The sequence below is a fragment of the Phyllobates terribilis genome, unplaced genomic scaffold, assembly GCF_046119375.1.
Source record: "Phyllobates terribilis strain yellow unplaced genomic scaffold, ASM4611937v1 Scaffold_3__8_contigs__length_932513732, whole genome shotgun sequence".
NCBI classification, from domain to species: domain Eukaryota; kingdom Metazoa; phylum Chordata; class Amphibia; order Anura; family Dendrobatidae; genus Phyllobates; species Phyllobates terribilis.
In genome coordinates this window covers 120,523,175-120,547,335 of record NW_027362763.1, presented here as the reverse complement: position 1 = coordinate 120,547,335, position 24,161 = coordinate 120,523,175, and the positions used below count along the sequence as shown (strand labels likewise).

The 24,161-nt window shown below is 43.5% G+C and overlaps 1 protein-coding gene and 1 long non-coding RNA gene across 2 annotated transcripts; both read left to right on the top strand.

Moving 5' to 3' along the window:
• Positions 1–1,897: 1,897 nt before the first annotated feature.
• LOC141258489 (microtubule-associated serine/threonine-protein kinase 3-like) lies at positions 1,898–21,751 on the top strand. The gene is made up of 6 exons (XM_073673481.1): positions 1,898–1,957; positions 18,672–18,765; positions 19,360–19,430; positions 19,784–19,869; positions 20,198–20,339; positions 21,737–21,751. The coding sequence occupies exons 1-6, from the start codon at positions 1,898–1,900 to the stop codon at positions 21,749–21,751; spliced, it is 468 nt and encodes a 155-aa protein (XP_073529582.1).
• Positions 21,752–22,289: 538 nt separating this feature from the next.
• Positions 22,290–23,496, top strand: LOC141257969 (uncharacterized). The gene is made up of 3 exons (XR_012318149.1): positions 22,290–22,380; positions 22,692–22,777; positions 23,405–23,496. It is a non-coding gene; the product is annotated as an uncharacterized lncRNA (long non-coding RNA).
• Positions 23,497–24,161: the final 665 nt, after the last annotated feature.

Below are 24,161 nucleotides of genomic sequence, written 5' to 3'. Positions count from 1 at the left end.
GTAGTATTTTGTGCCGATTTTAGAGATACTACTTGTTATATTTGATTTATTGAGCTATTTAAAATTTTCTTGAATGGCTTATTGCAAACAGCAGAAAGTTTGTAACCTTTGCTAATAAAATTAGTTTGCAAAGGAGGGTGTGGGGGTGAATAATTTTGTTTAATACTGTAACACTTAGATCATACAGGGCAGTTCTCAGTCGGTGCCTACATAGCTCTTTTTAAAGGGCAACTGGGAAACATGAACAGAACAGAACATGCTGTAACATAAGTCCGGCTGCCCAGTTATGCTACTGGATCAGCATAATATAAAACAGTTCACGGATATGTCTTACATAGGGTGCAGCCCTTCTTAGATTTAACCACTTAGACCCCATCTATCTCATTTTTCGCGAATTAGATCTATACATGTTTTTCACAGATAGAACACGTATCGTGTGTCCGCAAAAAGCCCAAAAAACGGAGATGTCCATTTTTGATCCAAGTTATGGATCAGAATCGCTCATACAAGTTTGTGGGCCAGTCTGTGTCATCTGTGTGCTGTTCATTTTGCAATGGATGGGAGAAGCTGTCACCGGCCGCGATCTCCTATTCTACGTGTATTGCATCTGCTGAATGTTTGTTCCTGGGGGTGTGAGGCTTACATCACTGAGGTCATGTAGTTCCATATTTTACATCAGCTGACATTATACGATATACAAACTGCTGACATAAGTTATTTCTGTGCAGTAAAAGTACAGAGCGAGCACAGTCATAAAGGACATGAGAGAGAGGTTCGAGTCACAACTTAAGGAGCTCTGCGTTAATCTTAAATAGGTCACAAATGTGACCTTCAGAGTCAGGGGTGTACTTAGAAATCATATGGCTACATAGCAAAAGTTTTAATTCTACATTTTTGTGCTGATTAATGTCATAGTATATCTTTATAAGTGAGAATTTGTTTGCAACTTGATAATGATAAAATAAAATTGGAGTTCCATGCATCTTCCACTAGAGAGAGGTCACTGCATAAGTATTATAAACACCACTGGAACTTTGTAACTGCATGCAGTGAGCTCCCTCTTGTGGTGGTAATATGGGACGGATCGCTCAGGGCGCATCATTTAAAGGGGAGGTCCGAAACTAAACTTTCTTTTTGTCCTAAACTCTATCTATATAATGTCGTAATCTAATCTTTTTTCTAGCATACTTTAATTGCAAATTTCCTATCCTTCTCTAACTACACTAGCTAACTGCTTTATTTTTTTTTTTGTTTTACCTACTTCGTCTTTGATAACGCTTCGTTTGAGAATCCCCAGTGCATGCTGGGATACTCAAATAAAGCGTCATCAAGGGGCAGAGACAGCGGTCACTGCTGCCCCATCACTGAAACAAAGTGTCATTAATGACCTCCATTTCAGGGGCTCTCTTAGTCCCTACTCTACTGAGCATGTGTCAGTTTTTAATTCCGACGGGTGCTCAATTCATTCCTGTCACTGTACACTGTTCTTCTCAGTGCACAGTGACAATGCGCTCTCTCACCAGCTCTGATCAGAATTGAACAACTGGCAACAGAGCGCACTGTCATTGCACAGTGTAAGTAAAGAACGAGCAAGCAGAGACCAATGCTGCTCCCGCAGGTGATGTGAAGAACAGTGCACAGTGACAAAAATCCACTGAGCAGCCGTCAGAATTGAAAACCGACACATGACCGGCAGGGGCTAGCCCAGGCTCTGAAACGTAGGCCACTAAAGACTTTTCGTTTCACGGAGGGGGCTGAGGCTGCGGTAGTGACCGCCGGTTGGTCTGTTTAAACAGTACCCATATACAGAATAAATATTTGCATCCGCTGACATCTCATCTGATTATTGCCTTTTCCTTCTTCATCTTGTCAAACCTTCATGTCTATGTCCTAACGCATGGACACAGTAACTGCAGAATTTGCCCTGCTGATTACCGCACCCCTGAAAATAAAAAAGGTAATATATATGTACAACTGTGTTTCCTGAATTATAAATCCCCCCACACTGTGCCACTGTATATAGATATGCACCTACCATTAATAAATAATTAGCTATTATGAAACTAACCATTCCAAATGTAAATTGATATTTCACCACCATGCCCCCCATTAACTATAATTTGACACTTTTCCCTTGCCCAATAAATATATAAATGAATTACCCACTGTACTCTATCCCCAAATTCATTACCAGTCACTCTCATGCATCCTCAATGCCCCCCACTGTGCTCTTCCAGCTCCCCCAATTCATTATAATTACATGCCCCCTTCACCAATTCATTATGTAATGTCTTCTCTCTCACCCCCACCTTCAATTCATTAACCTCTTAACCCCCGAGGGTGGTTTGCACGTTGTTAGAACTCTCCTGTTAGGTTTTTTCTATCTTGCTGATCACATGACCTTTTTTGCCTATTTAATCCTGCTCCGCCCTTCTGGCCATGCTGGACTTCATTGTAATTTCTACTCTTAAGCTAGCCAGGTGCTTTGTAACCTTTCTCAGTCAGTTTAGCTAGGTCTTTGGACCTCTATGTTCTTTGTTGTTTGTTTGTCTTTTTACTGCTACAATTTCTGCTAGGAGGTGTCCATCTTTCTCCCAGTCCCTAGTTCTTGTAGGGATCCCTCCCTCACATCTATAGGTCTTCGTTCAGACTAGCTGAGGACTTTAGTGGGTCTGATCGCAGGATCAGGTTCCCCGTTACATCGTAGGGATCTAACTTAGTTCTATTGTAGGGACAGATCTTCTGTCTTTCCTTAGTGCTTGTAGCAGATCATAACAGTAAGTCCAGCCCAAAAATATCTCTAAGGAAAGATCTCCAGTTTCCATCATGGTGTCGGTTCAGGATTTGGCTCAACGCCTGCAGGGACTCTCTCTGGAGGTGGCCGAGCTCCAGCAACACGTGAGTAGCTGTTCTGGAGCGCATTTTGTGGAGCCAAAGGTACGTTTGCCTGATTTATTTTTTGGTGAACAACAAGATTTTTTTTCCTTTAAAAATGCTTGTTTGTTGTATTTTCGTTTGAGACCCAGATCCTCTGGTGATGAATCACAGCGCATAGGGTTCATAATGTCACTTTTGCGCAAAGAACCTCAGGGATGGGCCTTTTCTCTCCAACCTAGTGATCCGTGCTTTAGATCAGTGGATAGTTTTTTTTTCTGCTTTGGGGTTGTTGTATGATGATCCTGATCGTGTCTCATCAGCTGAGACTGAATTGAGACATTTGAGGCAGGGATCAGGTAATGTGGAAAATTATTGTTCTCACTTCCATCGGTGGTCTGCTCAGGTGGGGTGGAACGATTCAGCTTTGAAAAGTTTGTTTCTTGCTGGGCTAGGTGAAAGGGTTAAGGATTTGCTGATTGCTTATCCTACACCTGGAAACTTGCAGGAGGCAATGCAATTAGCTATACGGGTGAACAGGAGACTGCGTGCAAGGGTTAATGAGAGTAAATCCTCTGCCATGTCAGCTCTGAGTCTTCAGAGGGTCTGTACTGACATTGGAGAGCCGATGGAGATTGGGGCAATGTCACCCCGCTCTGAGGAAAAAAAACTGCAGGTTTTCTGAAGGTTTGTGCTTTTATTGCGGTAAATCTGACCATTTCTTTAAGAACTGTGTGCTTCGTATGAACAAAGAAAAAAAAAGGTCAGTTACGCCCGTATAGCCTGTTTAAACACTAAGGGTGTATTTCTTTCTGCTACTACTGCAGCTCAGGAAGAATTAATTGAATTTCGGGTATTTGTGGATTGTGGTTCTACTCTGAATGTGATTGATGGGGGATTCTTGGAAAAACTTAAATTAAAACCCAAACCTTTGTCATCCCCTATTGCCGTGGTTTCTGTCGATGGCTCTCCCTTGAAATGTGTTACTCACAAGGTTTATGAATTTCCCCTCACTATTAATTCACCAAGAGAATTTGGATTTGGTGGTATTAAATAATTTGCCTTCTCCAGTAGTTTTGGGGTTACCCTGGTTAAAATTGCACAATCCTGTACTGGATTGGTCTACCAATGAAATTAAGTCCTGGAGCCCTAAGTGTTATGACAAGTGTTGTAACGGGCGCATTGCTGCTGTGGATAAAGGGGAATTACCTGTACCTATTCAGGATTTTTGGAAAGTTTTTTCTGAGGAGGAGTCGCAAATTTTGCCTCCCCATAGAGACTATGATTGTACCATTGAATTTGTCCCTGGAGCGACTCTTCCTAAAAGTTGTTTATTTAATCTTACTATTCCTGAGAGAAAGGCTTTGTAGGAATACATACAGACGAGCTTGGCCGCCGGTCATATCAGACCTTCTAAGTCACCTGTGGCTGTTGGATTTTTTTTTGTTAAAAAAAAGGACGGCGGTTTACGTCCCTGTCTGGACTTTCGCGAGATTAATAAAATTACTGTACGCAATCCCTACCCACTGCCATTGATTCCTGATTTGTTTAACCAGTTAGTGGGGGCCAAGTGGTTCTCTAAAATTGATCTCCGGGGGGCATACAATTTGTTGCGCATGAAGGAGGGTGATGAATGGAAGACTGCTTTTAACACTCCTGTGGGTCATTTTGAGAATCTGGTTATGCCTTTTGGTCTTACCAATGCTCCAGCATTTTTTCAGAATCTTATTAATGACATCCTTAGACCTTTGATCGGCAAAAATGTGGTTGTGTATTTGGATGACATTTTGATTTATTCGCCTGATCTGGAGTCTCATTGGCGGAGCGTACGTGAGGTATTACAGTTATTAATTGACAATTCGCTTTTTGCTAAGCTAGAGAAATGTGAGTTCGCTGTACAGAGAATTAGTTCTTTGCGCTACATTATCTCCAGCGAGGGCTTTGAGATGGACCCGGTGAAAGTTCAAGCTGTGCAGGAATGGCCTAGGCCTATTGGTTTGAAATCGATACAGAGGTTTTTGGGTTTCGCCAATTATTACAGAAAATTCATTAAAAAATTTTCTATTATTGTTAAACCACTGACCGATCTCACCAGGAAAGGTGCTAATACGGTTCAGTGGACTACTGAGGCCATTGAAGCTTTTGTGTTTCTAAAGGAGAGATTCAGCTCTGCCCCCATCCTTATTCAGCCTGATGTGACTAAGCCGTTTTTGGTTGAGGTTGATGCTTCTTCTGTGGGGGTCGGTGCGGTGTTGTCTCAGGAAACAAGGATGGAGTACATCCCTGTGCCTTTTTTTCAAAAAAATTTTCTGAGGCTGACCTTAATTACGATATTGGTAATCGGGAATTGCTGGCTATTAAACTCGCATTTGAACACTGGCATCATCTCTTGGAAGGTGCTGAATTTCCTATTCAGGTTTTCACTGATCATAAAAATCTGATCTATCTTGATGCTGCCAAGCGCTTGAATGCCCGTCAGGCTAGGTGGGCACTTTTTTTCTCGCGGTTTAATTTTTCCGTTACTTACATCCCAGGTACCAAGAATGTTAAAGCTGATGCTTTGTCTCGCAGATTTTCTCCCATGGTCGGTGCTGAGGAGGAGGAGAGCATTTTACAGGAGGGTGTTGTGATTGCTGCATTGGACTCCTTTTTGGAAGATGAGATTCTTAAAGCACAGGAGAATGCCCCATCTAACACTCCCCATGGGAGGTTGTTTGTGCCTAGGAACTTTAGGAGAGATTTGTTTGTTGAGTGTCATGAGTCTAGGTTGGCAGGTCATCCAGGAATTTCTGAGACCAAGAGACTTGTGGGTCGCAGTTTTTGGTGGCCTGGATGGCAGAAGGAAGTCATTAAGTGGGTGTGTCAATGTACTGTGTGTGCTAGATCTAAGTCTTCGCATGCTCCTGCTGCGGGGTTGCTTTGCCCTCTGGAGGTTCCTAGTGCCCCTTGAACACATCTGGCTATGGACTTTATTACTGACTTCCCCCCTCTGAGGGTTTCACGGTCATCTGGGTGGTCGTGGACCGTTTTAGCAAGATGTGTCACTTGGTTCCCTTCATCAAACTGCCCTGCGCTAAGACACTCGCTAAGGCCTTTGTCAAGGAAATTGTCAGACTCCATGGTGTTCTTACTGACATTGTTTCTGATAGGGGACCCCAGTTCGTGGCTCGTTTTTGGCGTGCCTTTTGTGACAGCTTGGGAGTTCATTTGTCATTTTCATCTGGATATCATCCTGAGTCTAATGGCCAGACAGAAAGGAAGAATCAGGATGTTGAGCAGTTCTTGCGTTGTTTTGTGGCAGACAATCAAGAGGGGTGGTCTGAGTTTCTGCCACTTGCTGAATTTGCTCTTAACAACCATGCATTCTCTTCTGCTGGGTGTTCGCCTTTTTTTTGTTGTTCTGGGAGACATCCGTCTTTTGGGTCATTCTCCAAATTGGTAACGGCTGTGCCATAGGAGGAGAGTTTTTCCGGTGTTTGGAGAGAGTTTGGACGGATGTGCGTGGTAATCTTCAGGAGGCTAACAAAAAATCTAAGAGGTACTTTGATAGGAAATTTCAAGAGGTTTTGTTTGCTATTGGTGACATGGTTTGGTTGTCCTCTAAGAATCTGCGGTTGAGGATTCCTTATAAAAAATTGGGTCCCAAGTTTGTAGGGCCCTTTAAGGTGCTTCAGGTAGTTAATCAATCTGCTGTTAGGTTGGAGGTTCCCACCTCCTGGAAGATTAAACCGGTGTTTCATGTTTCTCTATTGAAAAAAGCTGATGTATCAGATAGAGACGCCACTGCCACTGTTCCTCCGGTGGTGGAGGACGGGGAATATGAAATTTCCCGCATCCTAAATTCTAGACGGTATAGAGGGAGTTTGCAGTATCTCGTCGCGTGGAAGGGTTTCGGTCCCGAAGATAACTCATGGGTGAGGGCGGATGATGTTTCTGCTTCCAGACTTGTCAGAACGTTTCACAAGAGGTTTCCTGATATGCCTGGGCCTAGGGGATCCGGAGGATCCTCTTAGAAGAGGGGGTACTGTTAGAACTCTCCTGTTAGGTTTTTTCTATCTTGCTGATCACATGACCTTTTTTGCCTATTTAATCCTGCTCCGCCCTTCTGGCCATGCTGGACTTCATTGTAATTTCTACTCTTAAGCTAGCCAGGTGCTTTGTAACCTTTCTCAGTCAGTTTAGCTAGGTCTTTGGACCTCTATGTTCTATGTTGTTTGTTTGTCTTTTAACTGCTACAATTTCTGCTAGGAGGTGTCCATGTTTCTCCCAGTCCCTAGTTCTTGTAGGGACCCTCTCTCACATCTACAGGTCTTTGTTCAGACTAGCTGAGGACTTTAGCGGGTTTGATCGCAGGATCAGGTTCCCCGTTACATCGTAGGGATCTAGCTTAGTTCTATTGTAGGGACAGATCTCCTGTCTTTCCTTAGTGCTTGTAGCAGATCATAACACACGTTAATGACCAGGCCAATTTTTACAATTCTGACCACTGTCACTTTATGAGGTAATTACTCTGGAACGCTTCAATGGATCCCCCTGATTCTGAGATTGTTTTTTCGTGACATATTGTACTTCATGATTGTGGTAAAATTTATTCGATATCACTTGCGTTTATTTGTGAAAAAAACGGAAATTTGGAGAAAATAATTAGAATTTTTATGCCCTTAAATCAGAGTGATATGTCACACAAAAGAGTTAATAAATAACATTTACCACATGTCTACTTTACATCAGCACAATTTTGGAACCAAAATTTTTTTTTGTTAGGGAGCTATAAGGGTTAAAAGTTGACCAGCGATTTCTCATTTTTCCAACAAAATTTACAAAACCATTTTTTTAGGGACCACATCACATTTGAAGTCACTTTGAGAGGTCTTTATGAAAGAAAATACCCAAAAGTGACACCATTCTAAAAACTGCACCCCTCAAGGTGCTCAAAACCACATTCAAGAACTTTATTAACCCTTCAGGTGCTTCACAGGAATTTTTGGAATGTGGAAGAAAAAAATGAACATTTAACTTTTTTCACAAAAATGTTACTTTAGACCCAATTTTTTTATTTTCACAGGGGTAACAAGAAAAAATGGACCCCAAAATTTGTTGTGCAATTTCCCCTTGGCACGCAGATACCCAATATGTGTGGAAAAAGCACTGGGCGCACGGCAGGGCTCGGAAGGGAAGGAGCGCCATTTGACTTTTTGATTGTAAAATTTGCTTGAATAATTAGCGGACGCCATGTTGCGTTTGGAGAGCCCCTGTGTGCCCAAACTTTGGAGCTCCCCCACAAGTGGCCCCATTTTTGAAACTAGACCCCCCAAGGCACCTATCTAGATGCATAGTGAGCAAGATCGCAAACTTCATCTCCCGCCCAGCTTCCTGGTCTGGCTTCTTTCCTTGTGCTCTGCTCTGCTCCACTTTGGCTGCATAGGGCGACGCCCGCTGAACTTCCTGTTTCTTGTACCTGCTGCGGACACGCCCCTGCTGCACCTTCAGCCTATTGCTGTCCATCTTTGGGTATTTATACCACCTTCTTCCTCAAGATGGCGCCTGAGCATTGTTTCTTGTCAGTTGGCTTTTTGTCTCTGACATGCCAGGTCCTATCCTGTTTTCCTGCCTGTTTTCCAGTTCTGTGTCTGAACTGTGGTCTGTTCTTGTTAACACGCCTCTTGCCTGTTCTTTCGCCTTCTAGGGGCCGTATTCCTAGATCTGCCTGTCTGTGCCTTGCGGTATCTGTTCCCGTCTGAACAGAGTCCTGTTTGTGTCTCTGCCTTGCGGTATCTGTTCCCGTCTGAACAGAGTCCTGTTTGTGTCCCTGCCTTGCGGTATCTGTTCCCGTCTGAACAGAGTCCTGTTTGTGTTCCTGCCTTGCGGTATCTGTTCCCGTCTGAACAGAGTCGTGTTTGTGTTCCTGCCTTGCTGCCTCTGTTCCCGTTCCTCTGTTCCCTGTTGTCTGTGCCTCGTTTCTACTTTAACCTTGTCTCCCTTTTCCCTCTATGTCTGTTTTCTGCGTCTTTCTGCAGAGTCTGAACCCGCTCCTAAATTCCTTCTCGTCGTCTCTGTACCTCTGTTGTGAATTTAGTGTACGCTCGCTACTTCTATGTAAGTACTGTGCGTGCTTCTGGTTCTGCCTTTCCTTCTCCGTCTGTTCTTTGTGAACAGAGTCCTATCCCCTTGCCTTGTTTACTGCTCTGCGGTGTCCGCTCTGCTCCTGCTTAGCTTGCCGCTCTTGCGGTTTCTGCTCTGCTCCTGCCTTGTTTACCGCTCTGCGGTGTCCGCTCTGCTCCTGCTTAGCTTGCCGCTCTTGCGGTTTCTGCTCTGCTCCTGCCTTGTTTACCGCTCTGCGGTGTCCGCTCTGCTCCTGTTTAGCTTGCCGCTCTTGCGGTTTCTGCTCTGCTCCTGCCTTGTTTACCGCTCTGCGGTGTCCGCTCTGCTCCTGCTTAGCTTGCCGCTCTTGCGGTTTCTGCTCTGCTCCTGCCTTGTTTACCGCTCTGCGGTGTCCGCTCTGCTCCTGCTTAGCTTGCAGCTCTTGCGGTTTCTACTCTGCTCCTGCCTTGTTTACCGCTCTGCGGTGTCCGCTCTGCTCCTGCTTAGCTTACCGCTCTTGCGGTTTCTGCTCTGCTCCTGCCTTGTTTACCGCTCTGCAGTGTCCGCTCTGCTCCTGCTTAGCTTGCCGCTCTTGCGGTTTTCACTCTGCTCTTGCCTTGCTTGCCGCTCCTGCGGTTTCTGCTCTGCTCTTATCTTGCTTACTGCTTCTGCGGTTTCCGCCCTGCCCTGCTTCTACCCGCTGCTCCGGCAGTCCTGTCCTGCCCTGCTTGTGCTCGCTGCTCCTGCAGCCCCGTCCTGCTCTGTTCTTGCCCACCGCTTCGGGCGTTCCCTCTCTGCTGTGGTTGTCTACCGCATCTGCGGTTCTGTGACCCAGTCTGTACTGGGTCTTAACCTCTCTGTGCTCCAGCCCATCCTTTCGGCCAGTACCTCCCTGCCTGCATACTCGCCTGTATCCACCCATCTGCATACCTGCCGTGTTTGCTTACATCCACCAGTCTGTGCCAGCCTAACCTGCCTGTTCCAGTAATCCTAGTGTGGGTCAACCCCCATGTCCGGAGTTTGACCTGGAGTAGCACCTGGTCCCTCTGCCCGGTTTCTCCCTGGTGCACTGGCGTCGTATGCCGTCGTGCCACCTTGGTCGGATCGGCCAGATACTTAGTCACGCCCCTCCAGGCACTCTCCGGTCCATGGTCCAGTGGAACCACAACACCCGCACACGCCAGTCAGTCCGGGCGTGTGCATAACACTCACCATATATAAGGCACCTCCTCCAAAATGGAGGTGCCCGAGCAATGTTGTTGCCAAGCCTTTCAACTCTGCTTCAGCCCTCAGGTCCCGTTACCAGTTACCTGCCAGTTACCTGCCCGTCACCTGCCAGATTCCTGCTTGATACCTGCCTGATACTTATCTATCTGCTTTCATTCCTGCGGTCCGACAGTCTGCCTACCAGCCCTGCCAGTCTGTCTATGGATCAGTCTGCCCGCTCACCTGGGAGCGCTCACCTGCTACCTGCCTGCTAGCCTACCTGGAGGCTCTGCCGTCACGTGCCGTGACCACCTGCCTGTCCAGAGACTCTTGCCCGCTCACCCGGGAGCGCTCACCTGCTACCTGCCTGCTAGCCTACCTGGAGGCTCCGCCGGCACGTGCTGTGACCACCTGCCTGTCCAGAGACTCTTGCCCGCTCACCTGGGAGCGCTCAGCTGCTACCAGTCTGCTAGCCTACCTGGAGGCTCCGCCGTCTCGTGCAGTGACCACCTGCCTGTCCAGAGACTCTTGCCCGCTCACCTGGGAGCGCTTATCTGCTACCTGCCTGCTAGCCTACCTGGAGGCTCCGCTGTCACGTGCCGTGACCACCTGCCTGTCCAGAGACTCTTCCTTACAAGGACTGCCCCTTTGTATAGTTGCTCAGAGGTTTCACCTCCCAGACCCGTTACAATTATATTTTTATTTTTGGTGGATTATTATTATTTTTTTTTTATATTTTTGCAATTTTTTTTTTTTTTTTTTTTTCACTTTCTCATAGTTTTTATACTTTTTTACTTTATCCCACTATGGGACTTTCACTTTTTTTTCTCTGATCGCCTGCATGGCACAGGAATGCAGCACCATCCCTGTGCCATGCAGGCTGTCAGCGCTGGACAGGGAGAAGATTGTTTGGAGATGCACTGCGCATGTCCAAACAATCTTCCTGCTGTCTGGTGACCCGGATGTTGTCATGACGACATCGGGTCGTCATGGCAACATCCTGGAAGCCACGGCATTCAGCGCTGGAGGCCGGAAGAAAAGATGAGTATCGGCGATCACCTCGCCTTGCCTCCGCAATGCTGTGATCGACTTCGATCGCAGCATCGCGGGGGTTAATGTGCTGGGAGCGGTGCGTGACCGCTCCCTGCACATAGTACTGGCTGTCAGCTGTGACAATCAGCTGACACCCGGCGGCGATCGCGCCCGCACAGCCTGTGTGCGCACGCGATCGCCATGACGTACTAATACGGGTCTGGCTCTTAAGTCCCAGGGCACAGACGCATATTAGTATGTCAAATGTTGTTAAGGGGTTAAAATATAATGTGCTCTTTCCCACCCTCACCCTTAATTCATTATATTTTCCTCTCTCCCACCCTCATTTAATTTAAATAATTGAAAAAAAAATGTTTTTAATATTTACCTATCCATACGATCTCCCGCGGCTCCACTTCTTTTTGTGGGCGACGCGTACATCATGGCGGAATAACTTAATCGCACCAGCACGTCACAGAAAAAGCGACGGAAGCTCCCCTGGAGCCCTGGTGCCATTTTGTATTTCTGGCAGCGGAGCTTTAGGAAAGCTCCCTGTTCGGAGATGTGCACCTCTGACAGTGGTGCACAAAACATTATAATGTGGACAAACTTGCGATGAGACCCCTGGAACCTTGGGTCCTGTGCGGCAGCCCAGATTGCTCTCATTATAATCTGCCTATGATTCCACAAGGGCTCAACTAAATTGAGTGGGGGAAGAAGTTTTCCAAAATTCCATCAGCGTGAGCTGTCTAAACCCCCTGGACACAGAGCACGTATACAGGTGATAAGGACTTCTGAGCCTTTGGAAGTGTTGATGGTGGACTAACTCATGATTGGCCCATCCAACAATGGTTGTCAATACTGTCTGGTGATGATGGATCATTTTCTGAAGTTCGTAGTCACAACTCCCACCGGGGATCAAACAGCCGAGTCAGCATCCCATGCCATCCTTTTTGACTTCATCTGAGTGTACAGATGTCCAAAAAGAATTCACTCTGACCAAGGAGCCTGTTTTCAAGGAAGAGTCATGGATGAATTGCACCAACTGTAAAAACATTGATAAGTCCAGAACAATGCCCTACCACCTACAGGTAAATGGAGCCTGTGGATGATTCAACAGAAATTTATGCTGAGAACTCTGGATGACAACAAGAAGATGAAATAGCCTGAGTTTTGTATCAGAATTGTTGTGGGTGTACAATAACTGGGCTTATGCCATGACAGTGTACACCCCTTACACCTTGTTGTTTGGCCGTAAGGGCCGTAGGATTACTGAGCTACAGCTTGATCCGGAGGAAGATTATACGAGGATGAACACCTCAATTTGGGTGCAGTAACACCAACATCGGTTACAGACACTGAGACGTCTGATTGTATAAAGGCTTCAGCAGAAGAGGTATCCTGAAGTGACTCTTGCGCAGGAAGTACTGTTACAGCTGGGGAATCGGGTGTTGGTTCGAGCGAAGCACCCTTGGAGCAAATTGGACTACACGTGGGAGGTTGTACCTCATTGTGTGACAAGGAGAGTACACTCCGAAAACCATGTGAATGAGGCTTGGCCAGAAGGAGAAGACATTGCATCAGAAAGAGTGCTGCACCATAAGATGCTACGACAATATGTGTTCGACAAGGAGAGCGTGACATGGGCCCTGAGGGAACAGGGGAGTCCTGCACCTACCATGCTTGCAGATAATGGAGATGAGACGGGTCAGGAGGGACCTTGCAGTAATGTTCCACCCAGGAGGTATGTGGAAGATGATTTCATATGGCAGTATATAATACAGGAGACACAGGAGTGTGCTTGGATATTGGCAATGCTGGTTCCACCACGAGGAGCGTCTAGAGCAAAAGAAACCTTTCTCTTCCATGGACTGGTGAGTTTAAAGAGGAGTGGAACGTAAGTGGAGTGATCATATAATAGGAATGAGCTGTGAAGTATTTGTGGTCACCCAGACTTGTAACAAGTCACCTGTGGAAGCTAGGCCTTCTTTAGCTTACAGCTAAGCCCAGGAGACCATGTCCAGGAACACAAGATCAGCTTCGGATGTGGACTTAGCAATTGGTGCATAGGTTAGAAGATACTGATTGTGAAGGATAAAGATAACAGATATCACAGACCCGTTAGGAGAAACGGAGACCTGATTGGAAGACCCGATTGATTCCATGAGTTTGTTTACAATAGCGCCAAAAGTCTCAACATTTTTACAACAATTTTATACTCATTACCTCCACTAATTAACTGTTATCAGCCACTGCCAAGTGCTGCACTTCACATCCAATTCAAGAAAGCTGATAACAACTGATTGTTGGGGGGGTGTCAGAACCCAACCAATCTGATATTGATAAGATATCATAAAGCCCTCTCCTTATGGCAAGTCATCAATATTATAGAACCAGACAACCCCTTTAAAGGATTATGCTTTAGACCAGAGCTGGGCAAAGTCCGGCCCTCTGGCTGTTCCAGTCCGGTCCGCGGACGATACAGTCGAAGGGCTGAAAAAAGTGGCCTAAGAGCCACATCATACCCTCACCCGCCACCCGCTGTCATTGCTATCTGCAGCCTCAGGTTGCAGATAACAGTGAATACATTGGGGGAGAAGCAGCCACAGCTCCTTCCATCATTCGGCATGTGAGCTAGCAGATGAGATGATTAATCGCATCTGCTGTGTGGAGAGTCAGTGCACCGGAGACAGGAGCAGAGCGTCGGGGGCTATGTGGGGGCTCATAGTGTTTATAGGGGGGCAATGTGTGGGCTCATACTGTATATAGGAGGCTATGTGGTGGCTCATACTGTATAAAGTGGCTATGTGAGAGCTCATACTGTTTATAGGGGGTTATGTGTGGCTTATACTGTACATAGAAAGGCTATGTGGGGGCTCATACTGTTTATAGGGGGCTATGTGGGATCTCATACTGTATATAAGGGGCTAAGTTGGGCTCATACTGTATATGCTGTAGGAGGCTATGTGAGGGTTCATATTGTATATAGAGAGGCAATGTGGGAGCTCATACTGTTTATAGGAGGCTATGTGGGGGTTCATACTGTATATGAGAGGCTATGTGGGAGCGCATACTGTTTATAGTGGGCAGTGTGGGGGCTCATACTGTATATAGGAGGCTATTTGGTGGCTCATACTGTATAAAGGGGCTATGTGAGAGCGCATACTGTTTATAGGGGGTTGTGTGTGGCTTATACTGTATATAGAGAGGCTATGTGGGGGCTCATACTGTATATAAGGGGCTATGTGGGGGATCATATTGTATATAAAGGGGCTATGTGGGGGCTCATACTATATGTAAGGGGTTGTGTGTGGCTCATACTGTATACAGGGGGCTGATTGAGGGCTCATACGATATATAGGGGGATGTCAGCATATTTAATTCTGCTCAATATTAAGTGGTAAAAGCAGAATTAATTCCAACTTGTTGGTTCGGCCCTCCACAACAGTCATGATCTCTCATGTGGTCCCTCGGGAAAATTAATTGTCCACCCCTGCCTTAGACAGTAATAATGGCTCATATGTGCCCTACGCAGGAAAAGCTTCCTGCTTTTGTAAACCACACCATAACAGTGTCCCCTCTGAGACACTACTGAGTAATAATGCCCCCATCTATGTCTAATAATAATGGTGCACCCGGGGTTTCTTATAATAATAATATTGCAACAATAATAATAGAGACCCCCTGGGCCTGCTTAAAATAATAATAGTAAAAATAATAATAATTGACCCCTGGGCTTCCTTATAATAGTTATAGCTCCCCAGGATTTTTTGCAATAATATTAATACCCCCTGCCTTCCTTAAAATAATAATAGAGACCATCCTGGGCCTCCTAATAAGAATAAACCCTTGGACCTCCTCATAATAATTGCATCCACTTTGTCTCCTTATAGTAATAATTTGCTTATATTAAAAATAAGTGCCCATCTGGATCTCTCAATTATAATATTATAATTATTATAATATCGAAATAATAATAGTGCCCAACTGAACCTTCTTATATTTACAATAATGCCCCTTGGTCTCATTTATAATAATAAAATCCCCAAGAGCGTCCTTATAATAATTATGCCCACTTTCCTTATAATAATAATAAATACCCTCTAGGTTTCCCCTTAGTGATAATAAAAGTACTCCCTGTGTCTCCTTATACAGCCCCCAAAGGACTCCATGTACTAACATTAGCACCCCCTTGGTCTTCCTATGATATTAGTGCCCCCCTAGGTCTCCTAATAATAATAAGAGTTCCCACTTGGGCCTCCTTGTAATAATATTCGTACCCTGCAGTGACTGGCAAAATATAAGAATAAACTAATGTTTTCCTCACGACACTCCCATGCCGAGTAGTGATGTGCTCCTCCTCACCACAGTCTCTTGACAGGCGCAGAAGTGATGTCCTCTGCGTGGCACTGGTCTTTTGCTGTCTCTGCCCGGGGCTGGAAGCAATCTGTGGCTTGCCTGAGTTAAGTTGCGGAGCAGGAAATTGATGGCTCTCTGCTTCACCACAGTTGTTAATAGTGTTGCGGATCAATGTGACCCACTGCCAGACCGGCCAATCCGAGTTTGCCAAAAGTGCCGGATGCCCAGTCCAGCCGTGAAGGAGACTAGCTGAGCCTTGCCAGAAGTCAGGACAGCTATCCTTCCTCCCCACAATGCTGCTTGAAGCACAAGGCCTCCAGCTGCAGCCTCTTGTCAGCCATACCTGCTGGGATCAGCTCCAGAGAAGACTGCTGGAGAGGGGCAGCTCAAGGTATGTAGGGGGCTTATATTAATATGGGGTCTACCACTAGATACATTGGTGGGAGGGGGTTAACGAGAAGCTTTAAAACAGAGCCTTGATATCTGCGATTCAGTGTCTTATTCCAGAGAAAGCCACATTTTTCTTAATATGTAAATGAGCTGATAAGATCTATGGACCAGACATAGATCTTCCTGAGAATCTGCCTTAATTTAAATAAAAGGAGTCATTTCCAGTATGAGACATGTAATGACTGACAGTCTACTCTCCTGATCTACAGGTCTCATACTGGTAACACCACGTTTCATCGAAAATAAGCTATGAATCCCTTCCCTTTTCATCCAATTTTCCTTGTTACATATACTATTTCTATGTATATTTCCTTATGTGTGTATTGTAACCCTTCTCTTAAAAATTGATAAAAATAATTTGAAGAAAATAAGCTCTGGATGCAGATTCTCAGGGAAATCTATGTCCGGCCCATAGATCTTAATAGCTCATTACCATATTAAGCAAAATGTGGATTTCTGTGGAATAAAACATCAGATCGCAGATATCAAGGTATCGGTTTCTTCAACCTTCATGCCCATATAGAAGGTTTAGGATGTTTGATCCGACTGTCAGATTCCCTTTAATATTATGAGGAGAACCAGATGGGCGCTATTATTATTATACGGAGGGTAAAGAGGTTACTATTAATATTATAAAGAGACCTATTTGACCAACTTCAAAAACTGGAATTATTGGGAGTAGTAAATTTTGATTTTCTCCATTGGTAGGCAGGGTCATATTTGTAATAAAGACCCCCATCTTTGGAAGTGGTTGTGGCAGAGCAACATGGGCCAGCGTGCTTCATATGCCAGGGTTGGATGCAGCCCCAGCCCCACATGCCCTGTTCCCACAGAAAGATATTTCTGTTAGCGCTGGAATCGGAATTTCTTATTGATACAAAACGCTATAAATTTTTATTGTGTATAATAGATATAAATAATTTATCTTACATAAAAATACTCTAACTGATCAGAAGAGTAAAGCACCCATAGCGCTTTCCTCCTTACCTGCATCTGGTACTGATGCTGAGCCTATATTGTTCCCTACTTAAGGGTTGAAAGGCAACTTCCTTATAAGGTAAGATGCCCCTTTAAGATTAGAACACAAGATTCCATTATGACATCACAATTAACCATCACTACTTCTACAAGTGTTTACACTCCTGTTGTCACTTTGACATTCCGGTGTCATTGCTGTTGGTGTGATAAGCCATATAGCTAGTCAAATACTAACCGCGCTTGGATTACTTGAAATGTCTGGAATTCCTCCAGACAGACTTCAGGTGTTAGCACTACTCCAGGGGATTCTTACCACCTATGACCCTGACTTTGTGCTACCACTACCCGATGGCGTCCTCAGCTTCACTTACCGGCTGGTTATGGAGCTTGTGAGAGATTGCCTGACCAAATACCACCAAGGTTGTATAAGCTCAGAATATCTTGAGCATTTACAGCAGAACATCTGGACATTAGTACACCAGGTAAGTAGCAGACAATCTGCACAAATTATATATAATAATAATGGAAAATAATAATGGAATACAAGTTTAAGTTTAACCTGTGCCAAATACCCAGATAAGAATAGCCTGGAGTCAAAACAGGGCAATCAGGCTACATGACAAAGGAGAGGGTGGGATCTAAAGGGTTAGTTGAATTAGGGGTGGGAAGGTCCTGGATGCGGGAGGAGGAGGGAATAGGATTGGTTAACCCTTTATGGACCACAGAATTTTTAATTTTTTCGCTCTCATTTTTTCCTCACTTTCTTTCAAGAGCCATAACTTTGTTATTTCTCCATTGGCATAGACATGTGAGGGCTTGTTTTTTTTGGGATGAGTTGCAGCTTTCAATAGCTCCATCCTATTTACCATACATTGTACTGAAACAAGGTGAAAAAAATTTCAATTGAGATGAAATGGTTCTTTGTGTCACTATATTCAGAGACCCATAACATTGTAATTTTTCTGCTGATAGGACTAAGTAAAGCCTTTTTTTGCGAAGTGAACTCTGATTTTTATTGATACCAAACACCTATCTTAACAGATCAGACTTTAACAAACGTGGCAATATCATATATGTTCATGAATTTTATTGATTATTTTCATTTCTTGTTTATTTTCATCTTTATAGGCTGAAGAAAAATCCCAAAGTGGAGAATTGGCCTTTTTTAAACAACTGGCCCAAAATGTCCTGCTTGTACTGGAGTATCCGGCCTACTCACTGGAGCGCCTGGTAAGGATCCATCATCTTCTACATCTCATGTCCTTGTTGTCTGATCTTCTCCAGATTACCAGTCATATAGCAGAAGGTCAGATTTATGATGGTAGAGGCCTTCCTCTCTCCGCTCCAGGCAGACACAGGATATTTTATGGCAGCCTGTCTCTGCGGCTCCATCCTCTGTGGTGACAGTCTGTACTCAGCGGTGCGGAGCTTGTATTTCTACCTCTGTCTCACTCGATCATCACAATCTTCCTCCTTGTAAATGCTGCAGTTCTGATAGAAGTTATTAGAGAACAGTTGTAGATACAAGTCCCTTAAATATTAATGTAAATTTACTTGATAGAGCGGCCGTGAATTGTCCGTCCAATACTGAACTTATCAAGTAAATCCAGGTTTAATCCTTCCTGCTTTATATATATGGTAATTTAGTGTTTGAGAAATGTTATATTAATTGTATATCTTATATCCATCAGGAAACATCAAAAGGCGACTCCGCAGAGGGGCAAAGCCTAAATGTTGCTGACCCTGATAATAGTCAGCCAGGGCCAAACTCCGATCTGATAGAAGGTAAAACGATCATCTAATATTTTACATTCAAATATTACATTATTGAGAACGGCAAAGAATATGTGGATTTATTCTTCATTCTCTGTATAAATAAACAAGCAAATAAATAGGAGAAACCTGCATGGTCTGGGAGGGTGGGGAGTGAGCCCCTGATGCGCGTTTCATGTAGGCTTCTTCCACACCCCCTGGAAGAAGCCTACGCAAAACTTCTTCAATACCCCTTGGAAGAAGCCTACGCGAAAAGCATGTCGGGGTCTTGCTCCCCACCCTCCCAGACTGTGCAGGTTTCTCTTATTTATTTGTCTTATTTATTTTGAGGACTACAGATTGTTCCTATATCTTCTACATTCTAAACAGACACAAACTTGTATAAATACCATTATGAATATGTTTTGAAGTGATTTTGATCAGTTCTTGGTTTGAAAGAGGGAGCGTTCTCTGAGTCTTATATTCTCTTAGTATTTTTTTTATCATGAATTGTTCTAATTAATCAATAAAATTTGTTATGTTTTTTGATATTTGGCTTTTTTGCTTCCTTTTCTTTTGGTTATTAAGTGCTGACATTTAATAAATGATGTTTCTTCATTATTTTAGGAATAACTGTGCCGGCAAATACTGATGGTGGAATATGTGAGACACCAGAGATCATCCGGGAATCTGCCAGTGTAAGTATCAGAGGGACGTCTGTATATCATCAGATGACGTGTGTGAATTATACATCCCATATGACAATGGGTTATCACTGTTCATCATGTAGATCAGACATATTATGTGTGATAATGGCGTTATTCTTCCTGCCCCCTCTGTGTGATGTCCCTTATCCTTCCCTGCAGTATTGATTTATGTGTATGGGGGATTTCCCTTTATAACATAATGGGGTCTGTGGAGGGTCCGGCTTGTATCACGTTCTCTACAGTGTAATTAGCGGGGACATAATATAGAAGGGAGACGTTCCTGCATCTTGAGCTTTTATTCTCCTGCATTTTCTGTCTTAATGTCATTTCTTATTCCTTTTTAGGCCTTGATCGGATCATTGAACCCAGTGAGAAATCCTTGTAAGAGCGACTATAAACCGATCAAACTGATCAGCAGTGGAGCCTTTGGGTGAGCTTTACTTTGGTATAATATTTATTTCCCAGGGCTCCTTATGATGATGCCTCGGTGTCCTGCCCATGTAATATTCCCATAGAGAAATTAGGAGACCACATCACTGTCCACATCTATCTGTCAGGTCAGTTAGGATGTGACGTGGATGTGGACCCTCCATTAATAATCATTTATGGAGTATTATTTTATGCATTTCTAGACATGGATTTATAGTGATGGCCTCACATCTAGTTTTTACCATTAGTACAGGGGATCATTTGATGAGGTCTATAGATGGACTGTTAATAAGAATTTGTAATAAATCATGGATTTTCTTCCTCTCCAGGGCCGTCCACTTAGTGCGCCATAAAGACACAAACCAGATTTGTGCTATGAAGACAATGGACAAGGAGAACCTGAAAAAGCCAAAGAGACTTGAATTGGCCTTTCTGGAGAGGGACATCTCAGCATTCGCCGATTGTCCCTTTGTGGCCTCCATGTTCTGCTCTTTTCCTACTAAACTTCATCTGTGTATGGTCATGGAGTATGTACCAGGTAGGACACATCCATTGTATCTATATCCAGCCCACGTCTGTTTAATCCTAGCACCTATATATGACCATAATGTGCCCACATGGATGGCTACATGTAGTATACAGTATACGCTCTACATTACACAGTATATCTCTATATAGGCCATCTTGTCCCAATATTTCCACTTATTTCATTTTCACCCTCATCATGTGTAATTTACATTGAAACAAACCCTCACCTCTCATATTTGCTTTCTCCGATAGGAGGAGACTGTGCCAGTCTTATAAAGTGCAGGGGTCCTTTACCAGTCCCCCTGGCCCGCATGTACATTGCGGAAACGGTTCTTGCTGTGGAATACCTGCACAGCTATGGTGTGGTGCACAGAGACCTGAAGCCTGGCAAGTAAGTGACCCCAGTAGTATAATAAAGGGGGAAAAAATATATATTTTTTATACAGTCTATGGGTTATTAATTGGGTCTGACACCATTTCTTTCTTTCACAGCCTCCTGATATCATCAACAGGACATATTAAGGTCACCGATTTTGGGGTTTCAAAACTCGGCCTCATGAGACCAAGCTCAGATATCTACAAAGCTTCAACTGAGGACATCACCAGCGAGTTCCTTGATGAAGAGGTAGGCCTTACTTACAAGATCTTGTACTTTACAGATTTCATCTATTTATCCTTCTCTGACAATTTCTCTATAAAACGTTTGCACTAATGTTATTTGCCGCAATTATATTTATTGATCATCATCTCATTCTTCTGTTGGTTTCCAGACTTTTGGCACCCCTAGTTACATGGCCCCAGAAATTATCCAAAGGAAAGGCTATGGAAGGCCCGTTGATTGGTGGTCAGTAGGGATCACCCTACATAAATTTCTATTTGGACGTACACCATTTAAAGGGGCTTTAAAAAGAGATATTTTACGCAGTGTCCTTGAGGGTAAGTAAAATAATCTGAATGCTTGTGATACCACTGTTATTTGGTTTCATGGGTTTTCTGGTTTAATTTCTAGCCTTATTAAGGACATTTTTTATAAAAATAAATGAAAACGTTTCATTTCCTGTAATATTTGCTTTTTATATAACAGATAAATTAATTTGGACATATCATAAATACTCTCCTCCACCTGATGCTCGGGACATCATCACTCAGCTGCTCAGAAAAGATCCAGCAGATAGACTTGGGACAGGTAATATTATAATAGTATTATGACTTATTACACCTCTGTGACCAGACAAATGGTTGTGTCCATGGGGTTCAGTAATCTACCTACTTATCCGTTCCCCATTTTTCATGCTATGACTTTCAGTACATTTCCTTCAAGTCTGCTGTTACATCTTCAGTTCAGGTTAACATAAACAGTACCGATATGGGGCAGTTTCTCTAAAAATGACTGTATCACTTTCTCTCTTGTCTTCCTTTTCCAGGAGGAGCAAATGAGATCAAAATGCATCCATTTCTGCATCACTTAGACTTTGACAACCTTCTAAGTCAGAAGCCCCTGTTCATTCCTGAGCTAAAGTCAGATGAGGACACCCGCTACTTTATCAGTAAGTAAAATGAGACGTCATCTGCAGAAAACTGCTGTGTGTCTTGTCTTTCATTTTATGTGAAAATAAGTTCTCATTATTATTAGTGATAACAGGGTGACTGTCTGACCGGGTCTTATACTAATTATCTCTGATAACACTTGTACTTTGTAGCTCGTTGTAGCAGACACATGAATTCAGATGAGGCGGACACAAGAGAGGACAATGACTGGCCAGAAATAAAAAACTTTGTATCATCTTATCAAAGGTTTTCTAAAGTAAGTATGTGGCTAATAATATGTCTAAAACCTATAATTGCAAAAATGCTTAAAAATAAATCAATTTATTTTTCTCCGTGTGTTTTAGCTAAATATCACCAATACCGGGATGATGACCAACGTTGAGCCTAAGTCACCTCCACAGTGTTCCCAAGAGAACAGTGAAAAACACTCAGACATGTGAGTAGATTATTATTATTATGAGATTTAGTTCTGATATATGTTCAGAACCAAATACAAGACACGAGTAACACAAATCTAAATCCAGCATCCACCACCCCTCTGTGCATCTGGCTTGTGATAACACTGCAATAACAGTTGATCATTGTGACCAGCCATTCATTTCCAGCTCATTTCAGGCCAATATTACTAGTTGAGGCCCTGGGCAGGGTATCCCCTCTATGTTGTCCTAATTGGCCTCACAAACAGGTGTTCGTCATTTTTTCTATTGTTTTTACTTTTAATTTACTGGTCTTTCTTCTACCAAACAGGCAGAAAGAGTCTTCCTCTTCCAAAACTAATGGAGACAATCAGTGTTTCAATGCTAAAAACGAGTCATCCTCGTCCTCATTGTCAGGTATGAACAGGTTTATAGGCCATCCAATTATAGCCTATTATCCAAAATTATAATGTGAATCAGGACATGAAGGCTCCAAAAATTACTTACTTTATTCCCGTTGCTCCCCTGAGTATTCAGTTTTTTGAGTTACGGGTCTTATTTAGTGCTAATTTTTATGGTCTTTTCCAAGAGGGCGGTGCTCACAGGATCCTCTGGGGCGTGTCTTTAGGTTGCTCTGCAATATAAAATTGTGAGCCATGCCCCCTTGGAAAAGACCATAAAAATTAGCACTAAATATAAATGCCCATATCTCTACAACAATAGGGTGGATTTTAGCAAAACAAATATCAGAATACTCGGGGCAGCAGCAGACATAAGATAAGAGTGAATCTCAGACACTTTGGATCTAGTGACAAGTCCTCTTTAAAGTTGCATTGAATTATTATCTAACTGATGATATAATAACACAGTGGCTTGCTGCAAGTAATGTCATGATAATAAGGGGACATAGTTCCTTGGAGATACCACATGGCGGCACACAGAAATGCTACTGGTGCATATTAATCAGTTGCATAACTCTATATAGATACAAAGAAAATATTTTAGAAGTTTATAATTAATATTTTTTTCTGACTTTTTGATTAGAATCTCCAGTTCAGAAGAAAAGAAAATATTTTCTAAAACTGAGAAGACAAGAAAAAACAGAGAAAGTAGAAGAGGGGGAACGTAGGCGAGGTAAGTGTGACAATAATCTACATGTTGTATGATGTCAGTGAGATGAAGTCATGTGGAGCGGATGTTATCTGTCAGTGGTGGGATTGTCACATGCATGATTACTGGCAAAGATCCCTGCCCTCTGTGTGATGAGATTCCTCTAACGTCCTCCCACAGTGACACCACAGTAGGACCCTCTAATATGGAGTCACATTACTTACATTAGTTTTACATCTTTTCTCATAGGTTCCATCTTCCACCGGATGATATCATCTTGCTGGCGTGGATTATCCAGGGCTGCTCGCGCTGTCAGAGGAAGCTGCATTTTTGCCTGCTGTCACCAGGGCACCTGAGACATCTCGAGGACAGCAAACCCCCACATCTAACACCCTGAAGAAACTACAGCATGTCCACCATCAATGCTGTAACTGTATGGAATGATTTGAACCATCTACCCGTGGCCTCCTGACCAGCAAGAAACACCTGTTAAAGTTGAAGGCTTCTCCAAGAACACGTCTTCATCTTTCCTTGCAAGATTTAATTAAACTAAATAAATACAAATTTTAAATTGATTAATGTCTTTTAGAATTTAATTGATTATTACTGATATTTTTGGTATATCAATACTATACATCATATACCATATATCTGAAGGGTTGGATTCCAAAGTGGAGAACAGCAGTTCTAT